The sequence below is a fragment of the Pinus tabuliformis genome, chromosome 4_2 (assembly GCF_031772625.1).
Source record: "Pinus tabuliformis cultivar Carrire ecotype Pingquan chromosome 4_2, CPIR1, whole genome shotgun sequence".
NCBI lineage: Eukaryota > Viridiplantae > Streptophyta > Pinopsida > Pinales > Pinaceae > Pinus > Pinus tabuliformis.
Window position 1 is genome coordinate 622,507,577 of NC_142304.1, and position 20,435 is coordinate 622,528,011.

Consider the following 20,435-nt stretch of genomic DNA (forward strand, 5'->3'; position numbering starts at 1 on the left):
AAGGAAGGGATCAAGAGGATAAAAGGTATCTGAGATCAAAGGAAAAAATAGATAGATAAGTGAAATTATTTACTGTTAATTCATAGATACAGCAAAAGAAGAAAATATTGTGAACCTGGAGATAAGTGAAATTATTTACTATTAATTCATAGATATAGTAAAAGAAGAAAATATTGTGAACCTGTAGTTAAGTGAAATTATTCACTGTTAATTCATAAATCTAGTAGATAAATAAAAGATTGTATGTAACTGGTAGATAGGGTAAATTTTAAACAATAATTACCTTTTTTCCTCAAATTCCGCGTAGAGGAGAAGCTTGTGTATCACCGTTATGTTAAGAAGAATGCAACAAATACTACCATTATTCATAGCAGCTGAGTAAACGTAACCTGGAGGATTGGGTGAGACACGAGGGTTTTTCCTCGTTCTCAGAACAAGAAAATACCAATCCGAGTAGAGAAAAAGGAAGATCGTGAACCACGGTGACCCTCGGTGAGAAGAACATAGGATGGAGGGTTTCAAGAATCAACTTAACTTAAAAGGGCATAAATGGAAATATGTTCAATAAATCATTATACTTAGTAACTTTTCCAACCAAGAAATTAGTTGCATGATGCGCCCGTTAACAGAAACAACCTTGGCCAAACCATAACCATTGTAAAATCCATAACAGTATGATGCAAGTTAACAACCAAGCGCAGTGCCGCAATACAAGTCTAAAAAAAATGAACAGTAATTCCAAGATTCTTAACACACACAAAACTAGAAATTACAAATTCTTGAAAAGGGAAAAAGACTTGAAAATACATGCATAGTAACAGAATGGAGATAACAATAATTATTTGTGTTTAAACTGAAGAAACCATTAGGTTTAAGTCCAAAAAAGGACGAGTACAAACAGAACCCATAACGAGGGTTTCATCACGAATCCATAGAGCTCACAAACCTTGATTGCTACATTAAACGTTGAATTGTAAAATCAGAAATTGCAACTTAGGACAAGTGCATGTAGGGTGTAACCCTTCAGTTACGCTAATGGCTCGGAGCCTTAAAAATACATAGTCTCAAAACCATTATTACGCATGTAGTCTGAAATTCACCTATCATAGGAAAAGACATTAAAACCCCTATTCATAATGAACTCAACAAAAATTCCTCATGCATACCCAGTGAGTCCTCGCTTAAGGATTTTTGGTTTCGGTAGGTGGAGAAGGGGCTTCAAAGCCTTCATCATGTGAGCATGAAAAATCCTGGCAAAACCTACATATAAAAGCACGAAGAATTAGATTATAGTTTAAAAGAGAAATCTAGAAAGGAAAACAATTGATGGGAATGGGAGTCGAAATGACATACCCGACCAAGAAATATTATCATCCAAACTGCATCTGAAAGCAATGGCGGTCATGATGGACGAAATGTAGAATAGAGGAAGGCCCTCAAACTCCATGGAAGTAACTCAAACTATGAAATAATCGCGCTATAGCAGGTATGAAAGTATAAGTTAGATCCATTTACTTAGGAGGAAACTCAACAGAGAGCCAGAGCCCAAACTGCCTAGAGGAAAACACAGTAAATGACAGGTTTCCATACCAAGGCAGAGCTTAGACCGATGGCCAACTCTTCCCACTGTTCGATCTGGAAAACGACAGAAGACCGTCGATGAAACACACTTTCCTACACATGGTGGAACAACTAGGCACCACGAAGAAGGCTCCAGAGACAGTGGGTTTTCCATTCTAGGGTAGCCAGTCACCCAATTCATAAGATTACAATTAAGTCAAAGTACAGATTATCGGGTTAGGTGATTCCAAATTTACAAACTATCCTTATGGATTAAATTCACCTTGGAACGAATGAACTGAATGACATAAGATGATTACAATGCAATATCAGTGTATTAAAGTAAACATCATATTACATAGTAAATCCAATTACCACTGTACCTATAAAATAATGTACACATAGATTGGTTGTTATTTTTGAATTTAATACTACATATAATGAGTCGATAATCAGAAATATCCATTTACATTTATGTATTTAATTAAAGATTTTTTTTTCATTATGGGTATGTGAGAAGGGTAGATCCACTCTGAGGCTAGGCAAGTGGTTGAGTAAGTTTGAACACCAAGATTCAAGAGTTATATATGTTTAACTTATATTTTATTGCTTTTATAATTAATAGTAATGTAAAATAAAATTATAATTTATTTAGTTGTTATGGTTGTTTTTAATTTTAGCAACATGAGATGTAAGTGTTCTAATGTTTATTAGTCTCTACCAAGGAAGAAATTGATGAATTGATTTGATCATTGAACATTATTATTTTAACAATGATGACTGCAACTTATACTGTTTAACTTTGAAACATAAATATTCATTTTTCAATATTATTAAAAATATATTTTTCAATCATTTGATTGGACAATAACTTGAAGGTCTTATTGTAGCTTTCACATAATATAATGTCATGTGGTTCATTTCATTACATATTTTATGCCATAATTTATGGATATGGTTTCAATATTCATGCATGATTTCTATATATTTGTGTAGTGATCTTTTCATCCAAAAATAAAATCCTTGAAAATAGCTCATGCTCATGTAAATAATGTATTTAACATAAGCTACTTCCCATCAAAATTTAAAAAACTAATTGCATAAAAAATGGATAGAAATAAGATGTAAACAGGTATATTTATCAGAAGTTACTTCCCACCATTATTTATGTTTTCGTTGGCACTTCTCTAGGAGTAAAACTCTAAATGTATAGAATTACTAGTGGTTTTATTTTTCAATGAAAGGCTTTCTAGTGGTTACTACCACCAAAATTTATGCAATTCCTTGTGCCTCAACAATCAATTAAGTTATCCACTTCACATCTCAATTTATTAGCTCCTTCCAAAGCAAGACTCTAGGTGCACCAATTGTTTTAATTTATATGGTAAAATGGATTTTAATTTACAGTTACTATTTATATGTTATCTATTTTATTATTATCTGTATTTTATGATTTTCCCTTATCTAAAATGGTCTTCATAATTTTATTGATAAAAGTAAAAGTACAATATAACAAGTTGATTTTTATTATTTTGATTACTTTTAATTTTTTATTCATAATTGAGCCAACATTGAAATGGTTACACTCATTTATGGACATTGCAACATTATCTTTTTTTTGTTAATTCAACTCATATGTAAATGTTAAATGTTTACACTACTACAATATCAGCGAGACCGATTTTTTTTCTATATCTCTCCTATAGTAGGCTCTTTATTAATTTTACGTTTTTATTTTTATTTTTTAATTCAGTTAACATGTAAATGTTAAATGTTTACAAATATTTACATCACTACAGCATCACCCCATACTGGGTCGAAATGTTTTCGAAACATTTAAAAAAAGTTGACATACTTACCTACCTACTTACATTATGCCTACACATCTCCCCTATACTAAATTATAGAACAATACAATTGTAATATATTGAAATACAATATAAATATAAAATGTAATTTGTTTTTGAAAATATAATGTATTTTATGAATAAAAATTTGAAGTGTAAATTTAAATAAAATTAAATAAAAATGAATAAGAAAGTTTTTAATTATTAAAAAAATATATATAATATTTAGAATTAAATGCATCAATTTTTTTTCTAATTTTTAAAAACTAAAGTGGAAAATTGATGATATGACTTTTTGTTTTATTAATTTAAGATATGACTTTTTTTTATTAATTTAAAATTATTTTAAACAGTAATTTAATTTAAATATGTTTATAACTATATATTTTTTAAAATACATAATTGTTATTATGATAATCATAAACTTATGTACTATATTTTACAAATTCATATTTTACCTTATACTCTTGTGATTTAAATAATTCAACAATGATCATTTCTATTATATAGTATCTTTGTAAAGATCGAAAAAATTACATTGGGAGAAAAAAAAAACATGAATATTTAGAATGGAATAACGATAAAAGAAATTGATACATAATATATTAATTGTAAATAAGTCATATTGTTCTATCAATTTGAGAGTTTTATGTAATGCATTATTTAACTAGCAATTGTCCCAAAAGGTACAAAGAGAGGCCGATAGGATTATTAAAAGGAAGAAACCTCTATAGATAGGCAAGCATATATAAAGCTCACTAGTGACAAAGGCAATAACCACGATAACCATCCCGTACTAGTAGATTTGATATTAAAAGAACAAAACCAAAACCAAACCATTCATATTTAAATAAAAAGTAAATTACAGCGTTTTACATGGTAATTGAGAAGTGGCGAAATTTGTGATTTGCAAATATTAAAACAAATCACTTACATTGATGGTTGACACTACAATTAAAACATTAACTAATTGTAAGACATTATTGTTATTATTTTTAATAAAATTCATTTAATAAAAATAATTTATTTAATTATAGAAATTAATATTATTAAAAGTTTGAAACTCATTTTAGATTCATATATTCTTGTATAACCAACTTGTATATAAAATATTTTTTTAGCCTTATATAAACCCACCATAGCCTCATATCAACCTCAACAATTTGCAAGGAAACTTCGCCTCGTCTATAGATGAACCAAAAAATAGTCTTGTGCAAATGGATATCTTTGTGTAGAAGGATGAATTTGGACCTTAGATTGTATTCTTTGAAGTTCAAACCCTTGCAAGGCTCAGAAAGGGTCCATAGAAGTCTATTAAAAGAGAGCGAAATAAGGGATTTCTACATCTGGGTGGAAACAATATCCCTCTACAATTGGTTTTTTCTACCGAGATATGGTATCTATTGAACAGTTGTATTTGTAATTTACAAGAAGTTTCATGGGGTTGTTTATGGTTATTTTAATTTTGACTTAAAAATACACGCATATATTTCCTTCCATTTTCTTATGCAAAAAGGCAAATACAACATGTTGGAAAGAAATTATGTGCTCGAAAGAAAATTGTATTATAGGAGCTTCAATTTCATTTCTTGGAAGTTGGAAACATATTTTGAAAATTTAAATCCATGAGCTTGAACTTCATATATTGGAATCATATTATTAGTTGAAGAGCAAATAAGATACAGAAATTTGAGAGTAGCCCACTGAAGTTGAAATGGCCCTTACAGAGTTCATGTTCGATTCCCCAAGGATAGAGTTCCGAACACATTACAAGGATCTATCAAACTGAACTTAATAAATATCATAAAGGTAACCTTAACATGACTTGATCAAGAAGGATGTCCAGAGATCACTATCATTATAATTTTATACAGAAGGAAACCATTAACAATTTAAAATCGAAAACTTCAATATTTGGAAATACAGAAGCCCTTACTTTCAACTCCCAAGAGGTTTTTTTAGAAATTTGTAAATAGCATTGGATAAGAGAAATTTGCAAAGGACAAATGAATCTGGAAAATACAAATTTGCAACTCCATGGGATACCTGGTTAACTATGTGGACGAGCCGAAGACAAAAAGAACCATGTGTGTCATGATTTCATACAATATGTTTCAACTTGGATAAAAAAACCAAAATATGGCTTCTTATCAATTGTAATCTTGACATTATTGGACATGGTAAATTGATATTGGAATTGGATGTTTGTCCATATCTGCAAATTTCTAAGCAATTGAGAGTATTAGAATACAGATTAATAGCAGTGTGCAACCCATTGTGAGCGTCTGGAGCATCTTCCAAAGCTGAACATCCAAATGATATAAAACTCAAGTATGTGAATGTGACGAAAGGCTAAAATGCTGACATGTTTTTGTTGTTTAATGTAGAAGGAATCTTGCCATTTGGGCTCTAGAGCCCAACCTGCATTTAACCAACGAAAAACACAGAGCAGCGGACCATGTACTCGATTTTTTTTGTTCATACCACAGAGAACTGTTCTATCAAGTACGCGAACCCCTGTTCTGGGGTATACTGCATTCAATGGAAAAACAACGCATCTCAACTACCTGCTTAACCATTCAGGGAACAGAAAATGCACCGTGTTTTTGATGCCTTAAATTTAGTAGACCTTGGCCATACTATGTTATGAAGTATGGCTCTGCTGGCTATCAGATTATTTTAGGATTGTGATTTTGGACACCAAGGTTTAGATTATTTCTTTATTATGGTGGTTGTAATGAATGAATTTATATTCCATTCATTCTTACTGCATTTGGATAAATGCCCTTACTATTTTTTCAATAGGTTGTTGTAAACATCGACCTATCTAAAGTGAGAAACGTTTTTCTTTATAAAAATAGTTGTTGGTTGATTCATAAAACCCAAAACAAAGAGCAGTGGACCACGTACTTGAATACTTTCTGTTCATACAACAGAGAACAGTTCTATTAAGTATGCAAACCCTTGTTCTGGGGTATACTGCAGGCAATGTAAACGCAACTCAGTTCCATACATGGGTTACAAGTTTACTCTAAGGCATGGCCATTGAGAAACCTCAATTTGTAAATTAATATAAGTCCCATCACCCTATTTATTGTCCCTAAATTTTTTAATGAAATTAGATTTGAACTGAGTACAAATCCCATCTCGTCACCTCACTTCTTCTACCTAAACTCTTTAGTGAATCTAGAGTCTATCTGCATAGCAAAACTGTGTTCTTGGCAGTAAATATTTCCCTACATTATTGGATAGAGAATATGCAGATCACCTGGGACGGGCTAGCTCCTTGTAGGCCCACGACATCAAAATCTCTTGCCCATCCACATCACAATATCTGATTAGCGGCAATGCATCGTCCAAACTCCCACTGATGTGATGCTGAAGTCCGTTGGACATAAAATATTAAGTATGCAAACCCTTGTTCTGGGGTATACTGCAGGCAATGTAAACGCAACTCAGTTCCATACATGGGTTACAGGTTTACTCTTAAGGCATGGCCATTGAGAAACCTCAATTTGTAAATTAATATAAGTCCCATCACCCTATTGATTGTCCCTAAATTTTTTAATGAAATTAGATTTGAACTAAGTACAAATCCCATCTCGTCATCTCACTTCTTCTACCTAAACTCTTTAGTGAATCTAGAGTCTATCTGCATAGCAAAACTGTGTTCTTGGCAGTAAATATTTCCCTACATTATTGGATAGAGAATATGCAGATCACCTGGGACGGGCTAGCTCCTTGTAGGCCCACGACATCAAAATCTCTTTCCGATCCACATCACAATATCTGATTAGCGGCAATGCATCGTCCAAACTCCCACTGATGCGATGCTGAAGTCCGTTGGACATAAAATACTTGAAAATCTGCTAAACTGTTGTTGACTATTGTGAATAAGGACCTCTCAAGAATTTAACTATATTACTGATAGCATATGTGATATCAGGTCTCACACCTGAAAAATTGCTTAATACCAGCCCAATATTACAATCTATAACTACTCAAGATTTGACTAACATTGCCAAAGACATATTGCAATATCAAGGCTCGTTGTCATGTTCCAAAACTTTTAATCTGATCCTTTTGTAATTTTAAAATTGTTTTGAAATAAAAATCTGGAAACTGAAAGTGCCAACAGCAGCATCAACATAAATAAAACAACAGTAATGATTTTACCAGCAATGGTGCATGATCTGGATTCCTAAGGTGATCGATATCTCAGATGATAAAATGAGAACAGAAAGCAGTGCAAAAATGGGGATTAAAAAAAATGTCACGCAATGGTTTCAAAAACATCAAAAAATGCTGTTGGAGTCTAGATGTTGAGGCTCCTAAGTCTGTTGCAGACTCAGCAAATACTCTCAAGAACTCCCATATGAGAGCAGTCAGACCTGAGTCAGGTCTGACCCGAGTTTAAGCAAAAGAATTGAAAGTTGGGAAAAAAGCGCAAGGGGGAAAAGAGTCATGTTTTACTGTTCAGAAAATATTACTTCCAAGTCAAACATCTTTCGAAAGACACCAGGTATGGCAGTTTCTTCTCACTGTATCGAAATAAGTTTTTCTTTAAAATTGCAGCCATCAAAATGCAGATCTGACTGATAAATTGTGTCAGTGTTGTAATCGATTTCGAACAACATAAGTTATGGCCGTTATCAGTTGCTAAATGTCGTTTTTTATATGAATTTTTCCCTGGAGAGCTTCAGACTTTGAAATAAAAGCTTCATTCTCTGCGTCTCCTTTAGAGCTTTCAACAGATGCCATCTATGGCCGTTTTTCGCCACTGTATCAGAAGGATTTCACCTAAAGTTGTCCTGGCTTTAAGCTTTTCAAATTCCAGCGGATCGAAGCTGTGTGTGTGCTTCCATACCTATGGAAATTCATGCTCACAGTCCGCGGCTCCAAAGCAGAGAACGGTTAAGCTAATCTTAGCAGCAGCGGGGCTAGGGTTTGGCTTAGCAGCATCCTCGTCAATTGCGTTGGCTAGTTCAGAGAATTTAAAGCAAAATGAGCTGCAGACGTCCACTTCAGAGCCTGTAATTAGTCCCTCGCCAGGGGACACCGTCGGTCCCGTGGTGACAAAGAGCGGAAAGGTTTTAAACCAGATCAAGATCTTTATAGGCTACGATCCGCGAGAAGATCTGGCTTACGAAGTCTGCCGGTACTCGATTCTCAAGCATACGACCATGCCGGTTGAGATAATTCCCATTAAACAGAACGATTTGCGCAATCTTGCAAAACAATAATCCTGGAACTCCGGCGTAAAATGGGTAACAACTGACTAAAATGACCAAAGGAGAGAGTGGTGTGCGATCAGATTTGAGTTCTGGCAGCCTTGGAGATGAGTAAATCTGTAGCCAGATCCACATGGCAGAATCTTGCAAAACAATAATCCTGGAACTCCGACGTCAAATGGGTAACAACTCACTGTAAAATCGGCTGCAGAAACCACATGTCAGGACGAGATTGCAGAACTCCCGGTTGTGCTCCGACGCCACGTGTCAGCATGAGGAACAAAGGGACGATGAAAGTCCCTTTCAAAGGAAGGCCTATCGGCCTAAAAATAAATTGAACACGGGTCTCTTTTCTTTCTTAGTAGCTTGACGCTTCGTAAGTTGCAAAAGACATGCTTTCTTGTACTTGTTTTTGAAATGTTTAGTGTTGTTTTCTTTATAATTGAAATGGAGTGGAAATATTTTTCCTACTCAAACACAGCATCTCATTTCTTTCTTAGTAGCTTGAAGCTTAGAGAATTGCCAGAGGCATGTGTTCTTGTACTTGTTTTTTAAATATTTAGTGTTGTTTGTTTTATAATTAAAATGGAGTGGAAACATTTTTTCTATTCTATCAATTTATATAATAATTCTATATGGTTTTTCTATTTCGCCTCAATGTTCATTTTCTCTTTCATCTAACTCTTACTTCTTAATTTCCGTGATGTTGTGATTCTTTCAATTTCCTAGTTAATTTCTCTACTCTTTTCATTAACTCTAGTCCACTAAACTCTTTTTATAGTTGAGAAAAGCTAACACTAATTGTTGCATCTTTAGCATTCAAATTTACATCTTCTATGTCTTCTAAAAGAAAGGCATATGTTGCTATCACAATTAGGAAGTGTGTTGTTATAATCTATGTTGCAAATGAAAAAATTCCATTTTGAGGATATTTATTTTTAGATGATACCCCAAATATCATGCTTTTTGGTTCCCCAATAATTTCTACTTCAACTTTCATATCTTAATGTATTTATCTAGTATTTTCTCCCATAACGCTAAAATTCATGGTACTAGGAAAATGAAAACATTAGTTGCGATAATCATTGTTGTAGTAGTATTTTGCAATGATTTCTCTTAAGAATATAAATCCTTAAAGTTATCACCTAATTTGTTAGGATTTTTTCTTTTTATTTCTCATGCTTCAGTTGTTGTATTAAAAATATAATATCGTTATCCCTATATTTAACCACATTATATTTCATGGAAATGTTGTCACTACTCTAATATGTTGTTTACCTGCCTTTTCTTACATCCTTGAGTGCCCAAATTGGGAAAAGCAATACATGGAGTTATTTTCTATGTCTTAGTTGGAAACCCTTTTCTGCATCCTCTTGCATGAATTTATATGTTCTTATATCCATTTTAAAATACTAATTATAGTCTATTTACATCGTATTAGCATTGTATTTGTGTCGTGGCATTGTCTCGTTAGCATCCAATCAAGATAATCCCTTTCAATCTCCCAATGAGATTTAACTCACATCTTGTTACTATCGAACTAGCATCTCATTATGTTGTTATAGACCCATTAGTGTCAAACTAATGTGTCTTAACTTCTCGCTAGCTTCCACTTAGAGTGGACCCAAGTAAGTTAGGTCAACATGGTTATGTGGGTTGAACGTATTAGGTAGGTTAGTGGGTTGGATAGGTTATATGGGATAGATAGTTAGTAGATCATATGGGCCAATGCATTAGAAGATTAGGTAGATTAAAGAGGTGCATTAGAAATTAGGTGGGTTAGTGCAATATATGAGTTTGAATGGTTATTTATATTTTTGGGGTAAATTATGTAGGTATGATAGGTCACTAGGTTAGGTCATCTATTCTTTCGGGGTTGGTTATTGATAATTATTATCTCCATATATCCTTTGTACTAGGAGAGTATCATTATTGGTTTGGGGTGATGAATAGCCTTTAGTTTCCTATTCTTGTCACTAGTTGAGATAATATCTTTAATTGGATTTATTATTTCATTTAGTTGATATTCCTTAAGATCTTGCACACTAGTATTGTGAGGTTGTTTTATTTATCTATAGCTATTCAAACTTTCATTTGGTTTAATGAAAGACTAACCTAAGTTTTCAATTAATATTTTCTATACAAACTCAACTCGTGGGTGGGATTTCCCATTCATTGATGCCAAACATGTGCCTCTATAGTTGGTGTATCTATCTCAACTACAACGACCTCAACTACAACAATCTCTTTGAACTAAACTCAAATCTAATGATATTCTCATCCTTCACCAAAATTGTTCATGAAATGTCTAAGTAATTAACGGAGCAAGTAATTGGTCTTCATCTTAGGATTTATATTCATTGCACGTAGTATTCGATCTATTACAAATCAAGGCAGTTCAAGATACAAAAGTGCAATTAAATCTATTGTTAGGGCTATGAAATATCTTTTCATATCGATTTTGAAAGATTTACCCTCTTCTTTGGCTTGTCTTCAAACCCCTCAACATGGGTCTAACACGCTCATCTCAATTATTTTTACCCTCAAATTCTTCATTTAGTTTCGCCCTCTTCTTCATATAATTCATTATTTCCAAAGTGGAGTGTGTATACTTATGGCACATTGAGTAGTACCTTATCAAACCATACAATTCACTTTTATGTGGATTCCTCATTATTATGTTTCCTCTATTGCATGCAACAATACAATGGCTTGATACTTCACATATGTCTTGGAAGGCCCCTACAACTTGCACCACCTTTAGAGACCATGCCCGCGAGCACATGGCATACAACATGACTAAGGGCAGAGTGTCAGTGGGTGCATGGCCTCTAGTCGATGCCCATGAACACATTTTATGCCATATAACCAAAGAAAATGTTGGAAGTTGGGTTGTGAGTGCCCAAAGAAGTACTCAACAAAATGCACCAATTTCGATGGAATCTCCACGATCCCTGTGCCAATTTATCGCCTAACAATTTTGCAAAAGGAGGAAAATGTTTCCAGTTTTGCCAATTTTTTGAATTTGAAAGTTACATAGTAGAGAAATGGAGAAGGAGGCCTAACTTGGTCATTTTCAGTCTTTTTAAGCCCAAGAAGACCCTACACAGGAGTTTTTGGGTGTTATGGATACAATGGCAACATTATTTTTATGATTTGAGCATTGTACGTTGATGTAATTGACATTTTGAGAATATAATATAAAGGGCCAACATTGAAAGCTGGACCCAGATACGTAACCCAAAAGGGGTGAACTTCGTCATCAAATTGTTGTTTTGTGATACTTCATGTTGTTTATTTTTATGTGGTTACATCTGTGAAACTTAACTAAATTTATTAAGTTTATTTTGTTTTGCAATTCTGACCCATTTCCCACAAGACATAAACTATCTTGCAAACATTTACAAGAAACCTTCAAATTTTTAAATTTTAGACCACTTTGGTATTAGAGCATTGTTATTTTGAAGGGTTGACTATTTTGTCAGTGTTTTTGAATTATTTAAAGGTCTAAGTTGAAGAGAGGATAAGGAGTACCTAAAGAACCAAACCCTTAAATTTGTTTAAGGAGGTCAAAAACTCCAAAAACTCTATACATGAAGAAGGATGGGAGCTGATGTATGAGGATGAGATAGATTTTATAAAGGCTTCCTATGATATGTCTGATATGGCAAAATTCTTATAAAATGAGAGGATAGAAAGGTTGCAAGGAGAAATTTGAAATCAATCAAAAGTTAATGGTGGTAATGGGAGCAAGCCTCCACCTCCACCACCTCCTTCATCTCCATACTCACCTCCTTCTTCAAATCCTTTAATACCTAGAAATACTCCTCCTAGATCCCTAAAAGGACATCCTAAGTCTCCTTTGTTTAATCTTGATGTCAAGTTTGAATTTCCTATGCACAATGGGGAAGTAAATGTTAAAAAGTTGGATAATTGGGTTCGCTAAATTGAAGTCTGTTGCGGGATTCAAAAGATTAAGGATGATGTTAGAAAGATCCAAGTTCCTTCTCTTCATTTGGAAAGTGAAACCCTTATCTGGTGGGAGGCCAGAACCCAAGAAGACTTGAAGAAAAGTGGTAAAATTATCTCTTCTTAGAGTGATTTTATAGATTCATTAAGAAGGTCATTTTATCCATTAGCTTATATGTGAAAAACAATTATGAATTGGAAAATTTTAGACAAGCTAAAGGTCAGAGTGTCCAAAGTTACACACAATAATTTAGAAGAAGAGATCTAATCTTGGATGTTGATTTGTCTTCACAAGACACTCTCCTTAAATACATAGGTGGATTACATATTTATTTGAGACATACTATACTTATGTTTAATCCCACAAATCTAGATGAATTATGTGTTTAGGAAACTCATTTAGAATCAAGAGGAAATATTGTTCCTCAAAATAGTAATAAGAAACCATCCAAATTTGGAGACAAATGAAAGGGGAAGTTTAAAGGCAAAGGAAAAAAGAATGCTACAGTCAAGAAACAGGGAGAGAAACTTACCTATAAACATTGCTTACAAGAAGGCCATGATGGAGACCAACTTTTGGAAATTACATCCAGAAATGAAACCAAAGAAGTTCAATAAGAAGGGGAAACAAAATATTGCTGCTACAACTAAACAAGATCTAAGATCTGATTCAGGTGATGAAACAAGAATCAGAGCCATGGGAATTAAAGGTAAAGCTTCATATGCAATTACTAGTTCTTCTAGTAAGCCTATTGAGTCTCAAAATGATAAAGATAGAATTGAGCTTTTTCATATCAGGGTCATTACAAAACATGTAAAAGTTGATGGGTTCACTTTGGGTTACACACTTGTATTTTTTTTATCAAGATTCTCGATTTATTGGGATGTTTTGGTAAAGTTTATGTGAACTCATGCACACGAAGTTGAAGAAGAGCACAATATTTCATCCACAAAATGACTCCCAAAAAAAAGTGGTAAAGATAACAATATTGCATCTTCTTTGTGGATATTGTGGCAAGCATCCTAAACTTTGGGATAAGCATTTGCCTTACATCCAACATGCCTACAATTGTGTCAAGCATTAATCTACACAGGTATCTCCATTTGAAGCTTATTTAGGTTATTTTCTAAAGTATCCTTTGGATTTCATATGGGGTAAAGATATTGTAATAGATGGACATTGTGATGTGGACAAGGCCAAGAACTTCATTGAACAAATTCAACTAGTGAATCCAAGAGTAGAAGAATAGCTTGAGAAAAACAAAACAAAGTACAAAGCAAGGCATGAAAATCATCGAGTTGATCATGATTTCCATGTAGGAGATCAAGTTTGGTTGTATATCAACAAGGAAATACTTCAAGGTGAAGGTAAAAATATCAAGCCAATAAGATATGGTCCTTTCAAAATCTTGGAAAAGATTGGTAACAATGCTTTCCGACTAGATTTGCCACATTACATGCAAATTTATTCTATTGCGAATGTGGAAAACTTTAGATTGTATGGGCCTCCAATGATTGATGATCAGGAAGAGAATGTTCAAATTCCATCTATAGAATATTTTTCTCCTAAATATTTAGATGAGTTGCAGGAAGACTCAATTTTTGATAGGAGAATAATGACATCACATAGAGGCAATGTGGAGACCTTCGAGTGGGGCTCAAAGGTATGAATCTAAGTAAAGAAAGGTGAATTAGGCCTAGGAAAGTGAGGGAGTTATACCCACCATTAATTTTTGAGTAAAATTAAGATTTCAGTGGTCCAAAAGTTTTTAGTGGGGAGGAATGATCCGGGGGATCAAAAATATTATCAAAAATCAAAGTGCTCAAATCCTATAAAAAAAATAGTACCAAATCATAGATTTCGTCGTTCTGATTGAAATAACGCTTGAATCACATCAATTCGACAACATATGTGAATGTTATCATGTTCTGAAGTTTTTGGAATACATCTAAAAAATCAAGTTGTAGGGTTGACTAGGCTACTGACTGGGAAAGCCATGTAGTGACATGGCACTGACATCAGTAGGCTGACTGGGAAGGTATGATGGTCAGATAACGAATCCTGAGCTGACACATGGTAGGTCGTATAGGTTAAATTAGCAGATTTTTATTATTTATTGTGTTTTGGCTTGAACAATTAGGAGGCACCACGTGGCCCTTGAAATTTGTGCAAAATATTGTTTGGATGATCGACTGACCTAGTAGGATTTGACCCCACAACCTCACCAACTAACCGTCATACCATTGGATCTTGCATTGTGTTTTTTTATACAACATGGTGAGTTTTTATTTAAATTTCAAAATGTTGATGCGTTGGTGAGAGGGGGCAAGGCACATGGCCCCAACCCCAAGTCACATGGTGGTGGTATAACCATAGGCATGATGAAAGGGTTGGGGCAAGAAGCCCTGGCCTTGGTCACGTTCAAAACCTCGAAATCGTCGGCGGAGGGCTTGTAGAAGGGTGTTGGCATGTGGATCAGTGTATGGCCACATGGCATACAACATGGACAAGGGCAGAGTGTCAGTGTGTGTGTGGCTTCTAGCCTATGCCCCTGGCCACATTATCTACCATATGAGTGAAGAAAAGAGTGGAAGTTGGGCTGCGGATTCCTGACCAAGTACTCGAAAAAATGCACCAATTCTAGCAGAATCTTCGTCATCCCCTTGCTAGATTATTGCCTGATAGTTCTGCTAAAGGAGGAAAAAGTTTTTAGTTTTTCCATTTTTGTGAATTTGCACGACAAATAGCAGAGAAATGGAGAAGGAGGACTAACTTGGCCATTTTTTAGCCTTTTTGAGTCAAAGAAGAGCGTACGCAGGGGTTTTTGCATGTTTTGAACACAGTGGAAACATCATTTTTATGATTTGAGCATTGTACGTTCATGTAATTGGTATTTTGAGCATATAATATAAACGGACAACATTGGAAGCTGGATCCGGGGACGTAGCTTAGGAGGGGTGCACTCCATCATCAAATTGTTGTTTTGTGATGTTTCATGTTGTCTATTTTTCCTTGGTTATGTCTGCAAAAATTAACTAAAATTATTAAGTTTATGTGCTTTTGAAATTTCGATCCATTGCCCACACGACATAAACTAGATTGTAGACTTTTTCAAGAAACCTTCAATTGTTTAAATTTCAGATCAATAGTAAATCCTAGTTACGGTGGGGATAAAAACCTTGGTATGCTTATTAATTTTCTTGTACCTCCCATCAACTTTGTATATGCAAGCTTAGGTCTCAACTACATTTTGGTTTAAGGACTCTATAGCTTTTTGGGAATGAATGGAAACTTATACAATGTATATCTCCATTCAATGATTCTTCACTCTCGATTCCCTTTCATAAACAAATATTCTTTCCTTTTTGGGGTAGACACATCACTTGATTGGTTTGATAAAATTTATGTGAAGGAGTTTGTCCGTATTAGACTAGTTTGTTCCGTTCTCTCAGTCACTTATTTCCATTTGTCGGATCTATTGAATTTTCAACCCTCATGGTCTTTTCATCCTTCATTTGTATCTTCTTAAATGTAGAATAATTAGGCAACAATTAGGGAAGGCTACTTCAAAAAGCTTGTGGAAAAATACACATAATAAGAGAGATTTATCTTGAAGCATCACTAGTTTATCATAGCTCTTAATAGTTCTTGTATTCAAATAGTTGTAACTATTTTTAGTTTGGTTTTATTTGGAATTCATCCTTAGATTCAGGAACTACTAAAAATTTTAATGAAAATTCATGGAAGTATATAAGTTTTTCATTAACCCTATTCAAGATCTTTCCTATTGTACATGGCCAAAAAGAGGCTTCTCTTTAGAAGCAAGAACAGGAAAACAATTTCTTCATTAGGGATTGAGGTCGTCTCTATTGGATAGAAAATCATCCCAACATGGACAAAAGCAATATCAATGAATTCAAAAGAATTTTGAGAAGTTACAAAGACTAATTCATTTTAATAGGAAAAACTTTTGTGATCCTACTCTAAGTTCAATGAATTGGAGCACCATTGTATCATGTAGCATGATGACATTATGAGTTTGTTGATTCAATAGAATCAAAGGATTGATTTATTGGAAGTTCATAACTTGGTTGGAAAGTTGGCATTGAATCTTCAAAAGGACAATGTCATTAGTCTCAAATAATTATGTAAAACATATTAGGCACACACTCAATGGAGGAGAGGCTTTCTTCTCTGAGGAGGACAAGATACGGTGTATTTTTTTTGTATCTAGAGGAATGAGCAACTAGGTGAGCCTTGTACTTGCATGACACGAGGTCGATTCCAACTACTACCATTGTAACCCGTAGGTGGAACCATGCCACCCGCAGCATGCAGCCCATAGGTAAACTTGGGGGATTTGAACCTAGAACCTCTTAGAACAAAAAAGTTCACTTTCACGATCATCGCTAATTGATCCACCCCGAGGAGAATGATAGGGTGTATACTTTTAATATTCAGATTATATGTTATTAAATTAAGTTTGATTTAATCTCTCCTTCTTATATATTCTCTAAAGATAATTTGTCCCCAAACTTCACATCTGTATAAGATAAAGAGAGAGATGCAAGTATTAAATATGAGTTTTTTTTTATTATCCCATAATTGAAGGTCTACTAATTATGCTTGTTTGCAATGTCCTGGTTGATTTTCATTTAATAAAAGATCCGTTACATTGACTTGAGTAGGTATAGTAAGAAAGTTGGTTCTTGGATTGGAATGGATAAGGAGGACCCGAGGAGGTGATATTGGAGGAAACTATGAAGATTTAAATACTTGGTAGGACACCAAGGCCACAAGAGAAATAGGGTTGAGAGTTGCAACAATATCATATAGTATTGGAGATGACTAATTGGGGAAACAAATGGCTTATGAGTAGCTTGCATTGGTGTTCTAAGTTTAATCCATGGGGATTTCAATGGCTACCAACTCGTCTAGAAGTGGTAACAACTACTACTATTGTTTTGAGTGGGTTTTAGCATCCTTGGGTTATGATTATAAATGGTTTTGTTCTATTATGACTTGGTTAGTTTTTTCACTTGTTATGTGTAGTGTTCCATAACCTATAGATCTCAAATGTAAAGTAGGTTGACAAGTACTATAAATGTAATAAATTAATTTTAGGAGATGAGTAAGATGATATATGTGAAATATACCCCTATTATGATAATCGGGGAGGTGTTGGCCACATAGTTTTGATCCATTTTGAGAAACCTCTTTGGATTTAGCTTTGGTTATGCACACCGCATATTGCTTGAGTTTAAGGGAGACATTGGGCTTTCATTTTTAGGCCTTTTAATCTTGTGATTTTTTCCCTTTCTACTCCCTCTTATGGTCTATTTCCATTCCCTTTAGTCACAATTACTTACAATATGGTCATCACATGCATTATAGTTGACATTGCTTTTATATTTAGAATATAGTTTTCTTTTATTTTAAGAGGGCGTTTGTAAACAAGATACACATCTTGCTCATATTGAGCTCTATAATGTGTCTATGCAATAATTATTTATTTATTTATTTATTTATTTTACCTTTAGTTGCTTTGTATTTTTTAAAGTTGATATAAAATAATGTCATTTCACATGAACATTGAAATATTTTATTCATGGCTCATATTTAGAATAAAATATTTTTATGACATTCCGTGAGTTGTGATGTCAACAAAAAATTAAATGAGCACAATGAAAGTGAGATTATTGATATTTATAATGTTTTTAATTAAAACTAATCAAATAGATATATCTATTTTTTCTTTTAATTATACCTTTGCATTTAAAAATATTTTATTTTTATTTTAAAAAGAACACGTGTTAACCCTAAGTTGAACACCGAAGAAATTACACCTCCTTCATGGTGAAGTGAAGAATGTGTCTCATCCAACAACAACTTTAAAAAACATTAACAAAAAAATTTCAAATTTATGAAAAATTAATATTCAAAATAATATTTCCTTTTCAAATTAATAATATTATAAATTTTAAAGTATAGAAATTATTTAAATAAATTTTATAAAATAATTATTAACCAAATTAAAATGTTAGCCACAATCAAATTTACAAATAATTCTACATTAATTTTAAATATTTTTCAATCACAATAATAATCGCTCCTTGAATAATAAAATTATAATAAACGTTCGGTGTGGCCATAGGTTTTAAGAAACACATATCCCTTGGTTTTCATAAGTAATATTATAATTTATATGAAGTTTTTTATGACGACACTCCACGCTCCCTGCATAATTCGAATCTTTATGGCTGAATGATCGCGCTGTGTCTTTATGGCTCGCACAGGGTGGGACCTGCGGCCCGCGGTGACGCTGAGCTTGAATTGAATTAGACGGTGCGAGGGCAATGAATGTCGATGAATGTCAACGTACTTCTAGATAATGAATTTCAACGTACGGAAACGGAGAAGTGGGCCCAACTGTCCACGTATGCCCTCGTAGTTTGAGGTTAGCCCAGAGGGGGGGCAATTCCTATTTCCACCTCCATAGCAAAGTTAATGCTATGGAGGGTACCTCTGTCAGAGTCTCACAGAGCCCGGCGACGGCATGGACCATACCTTTCCGGCTGCCCAGCAAAAAGCCCCTGGCGACTCTGCCCGCCGCCAACCTTGCAGTTCCCCTCACTTCGTATTGATGGCATCGTATTGATGAAGTATGGATCCGCCGAAGTATGGATCCGCCGCCAACCTTGCAGTTCCCCTCACATCATATTGATGGCATCAGGATTAATGCTGGACCGGAGAGCTCACCAACCTCCTCCGGCCTTCAAAGTCCTGGCAGAACATTATCTGCAGTTCAATTCGGCGAACAGAACAGAGCAGACCTGGAGCACCTGGCCACTGGTTATCGAGAGCAGCGGTTTGCAAGGTTAGTGCTGCTACATCTTCAGTAAATGGTGGATGCACTCGTTCTAGTTTTTAGCAAACGGAAGTTAATTAATTAATAGTCATTTTTAAAGACAGTTAAATTGTGTTCCAAAATATATACTGTAATGGAATTTATACTGTAAAACATATATTTTTGACTGCTTATTAAGTTAATCCGCCCTGTAAATCCTCTCTTGTATGTGATTTGTACCCTCAAAACAAATGGCGTTTCGGGCTCCACTTTATGTTTCATTTGAACTCTTCGCAGCTCGAAACAAGTGGTATTTCGGGAGTACCTTTCATGTTGATTCCCTGTAAACTGGTCAGCTCTAAATTAGGATGCTATTCCATTTCCATCACGTCAATAAAAGAAAGACCTGCATGACTGTCTTCTATCCAACAACAACAGAATATCTCCCCAGCTCGTAGCTACATTCCATCCGGTTTCCAGGTCGATGTCGCATATTTCCCTGTCATCTGGTTCAATCAGGCATTGTTGATAACATACCTGGAACTCTTAGGTGTTCTAACCAAAGCTCACATAGTCTCAGGGTCCATTTTCAGAATGACTACAAACTATATTAGGGTTTCCAGTGGAATGTAAGTATACATGTAACAAATACCCACAAATTTTGGTGAATAACCGGACGAGCTTCTGCTTTTTCTAGCAGGCAATGGAAACTTTCAAAATCATAAATTTTGCATCCTTTCAACTCAATTGTATGATTCATTAACGAGCCAACAGAAATGCGTGCACTCCACCATTTAATTGTACGCTAGAAATTCATGAACATTGTTCCTCCAATTGAAAGAATACCTGGGTGATATTCATCATCATGCAAATTTGTTATGAAAAATAAATACAAGATTCCGATGCTTAATGCTTCCAACAGTCTCTAACTCAGTTTCGAATTCCCGCAAACTTTGTGGATGGTGTGTGTATATATAGTC

General features: G+C 34.3%; 1 protein-coding gene across 1 annotated transcript in view; it reads left to right on the forward strand.

Annotated features, from left to right (window-relative positions):
* The window catches only part of LOC149170867 (uncharacterized), a 36,917-nt gene extending 28,267 nt beyond the window's left edge, over window positions 1-8,650 (forward strand). The window contains exon 4 of the mRNA XM_089425755.1: window positions 8,162-8,650. Within this exon, the coding sequence (XP_089281881.1) occupies window positions 8,162-8,650 (489 nt within the window). The remainder of the gene's footprint in view (window positions 1-8,161) is intronic.
* The last annotated feature ends 11,785 nt before the right edge of the window (window positions 8,651-20,435 follow it).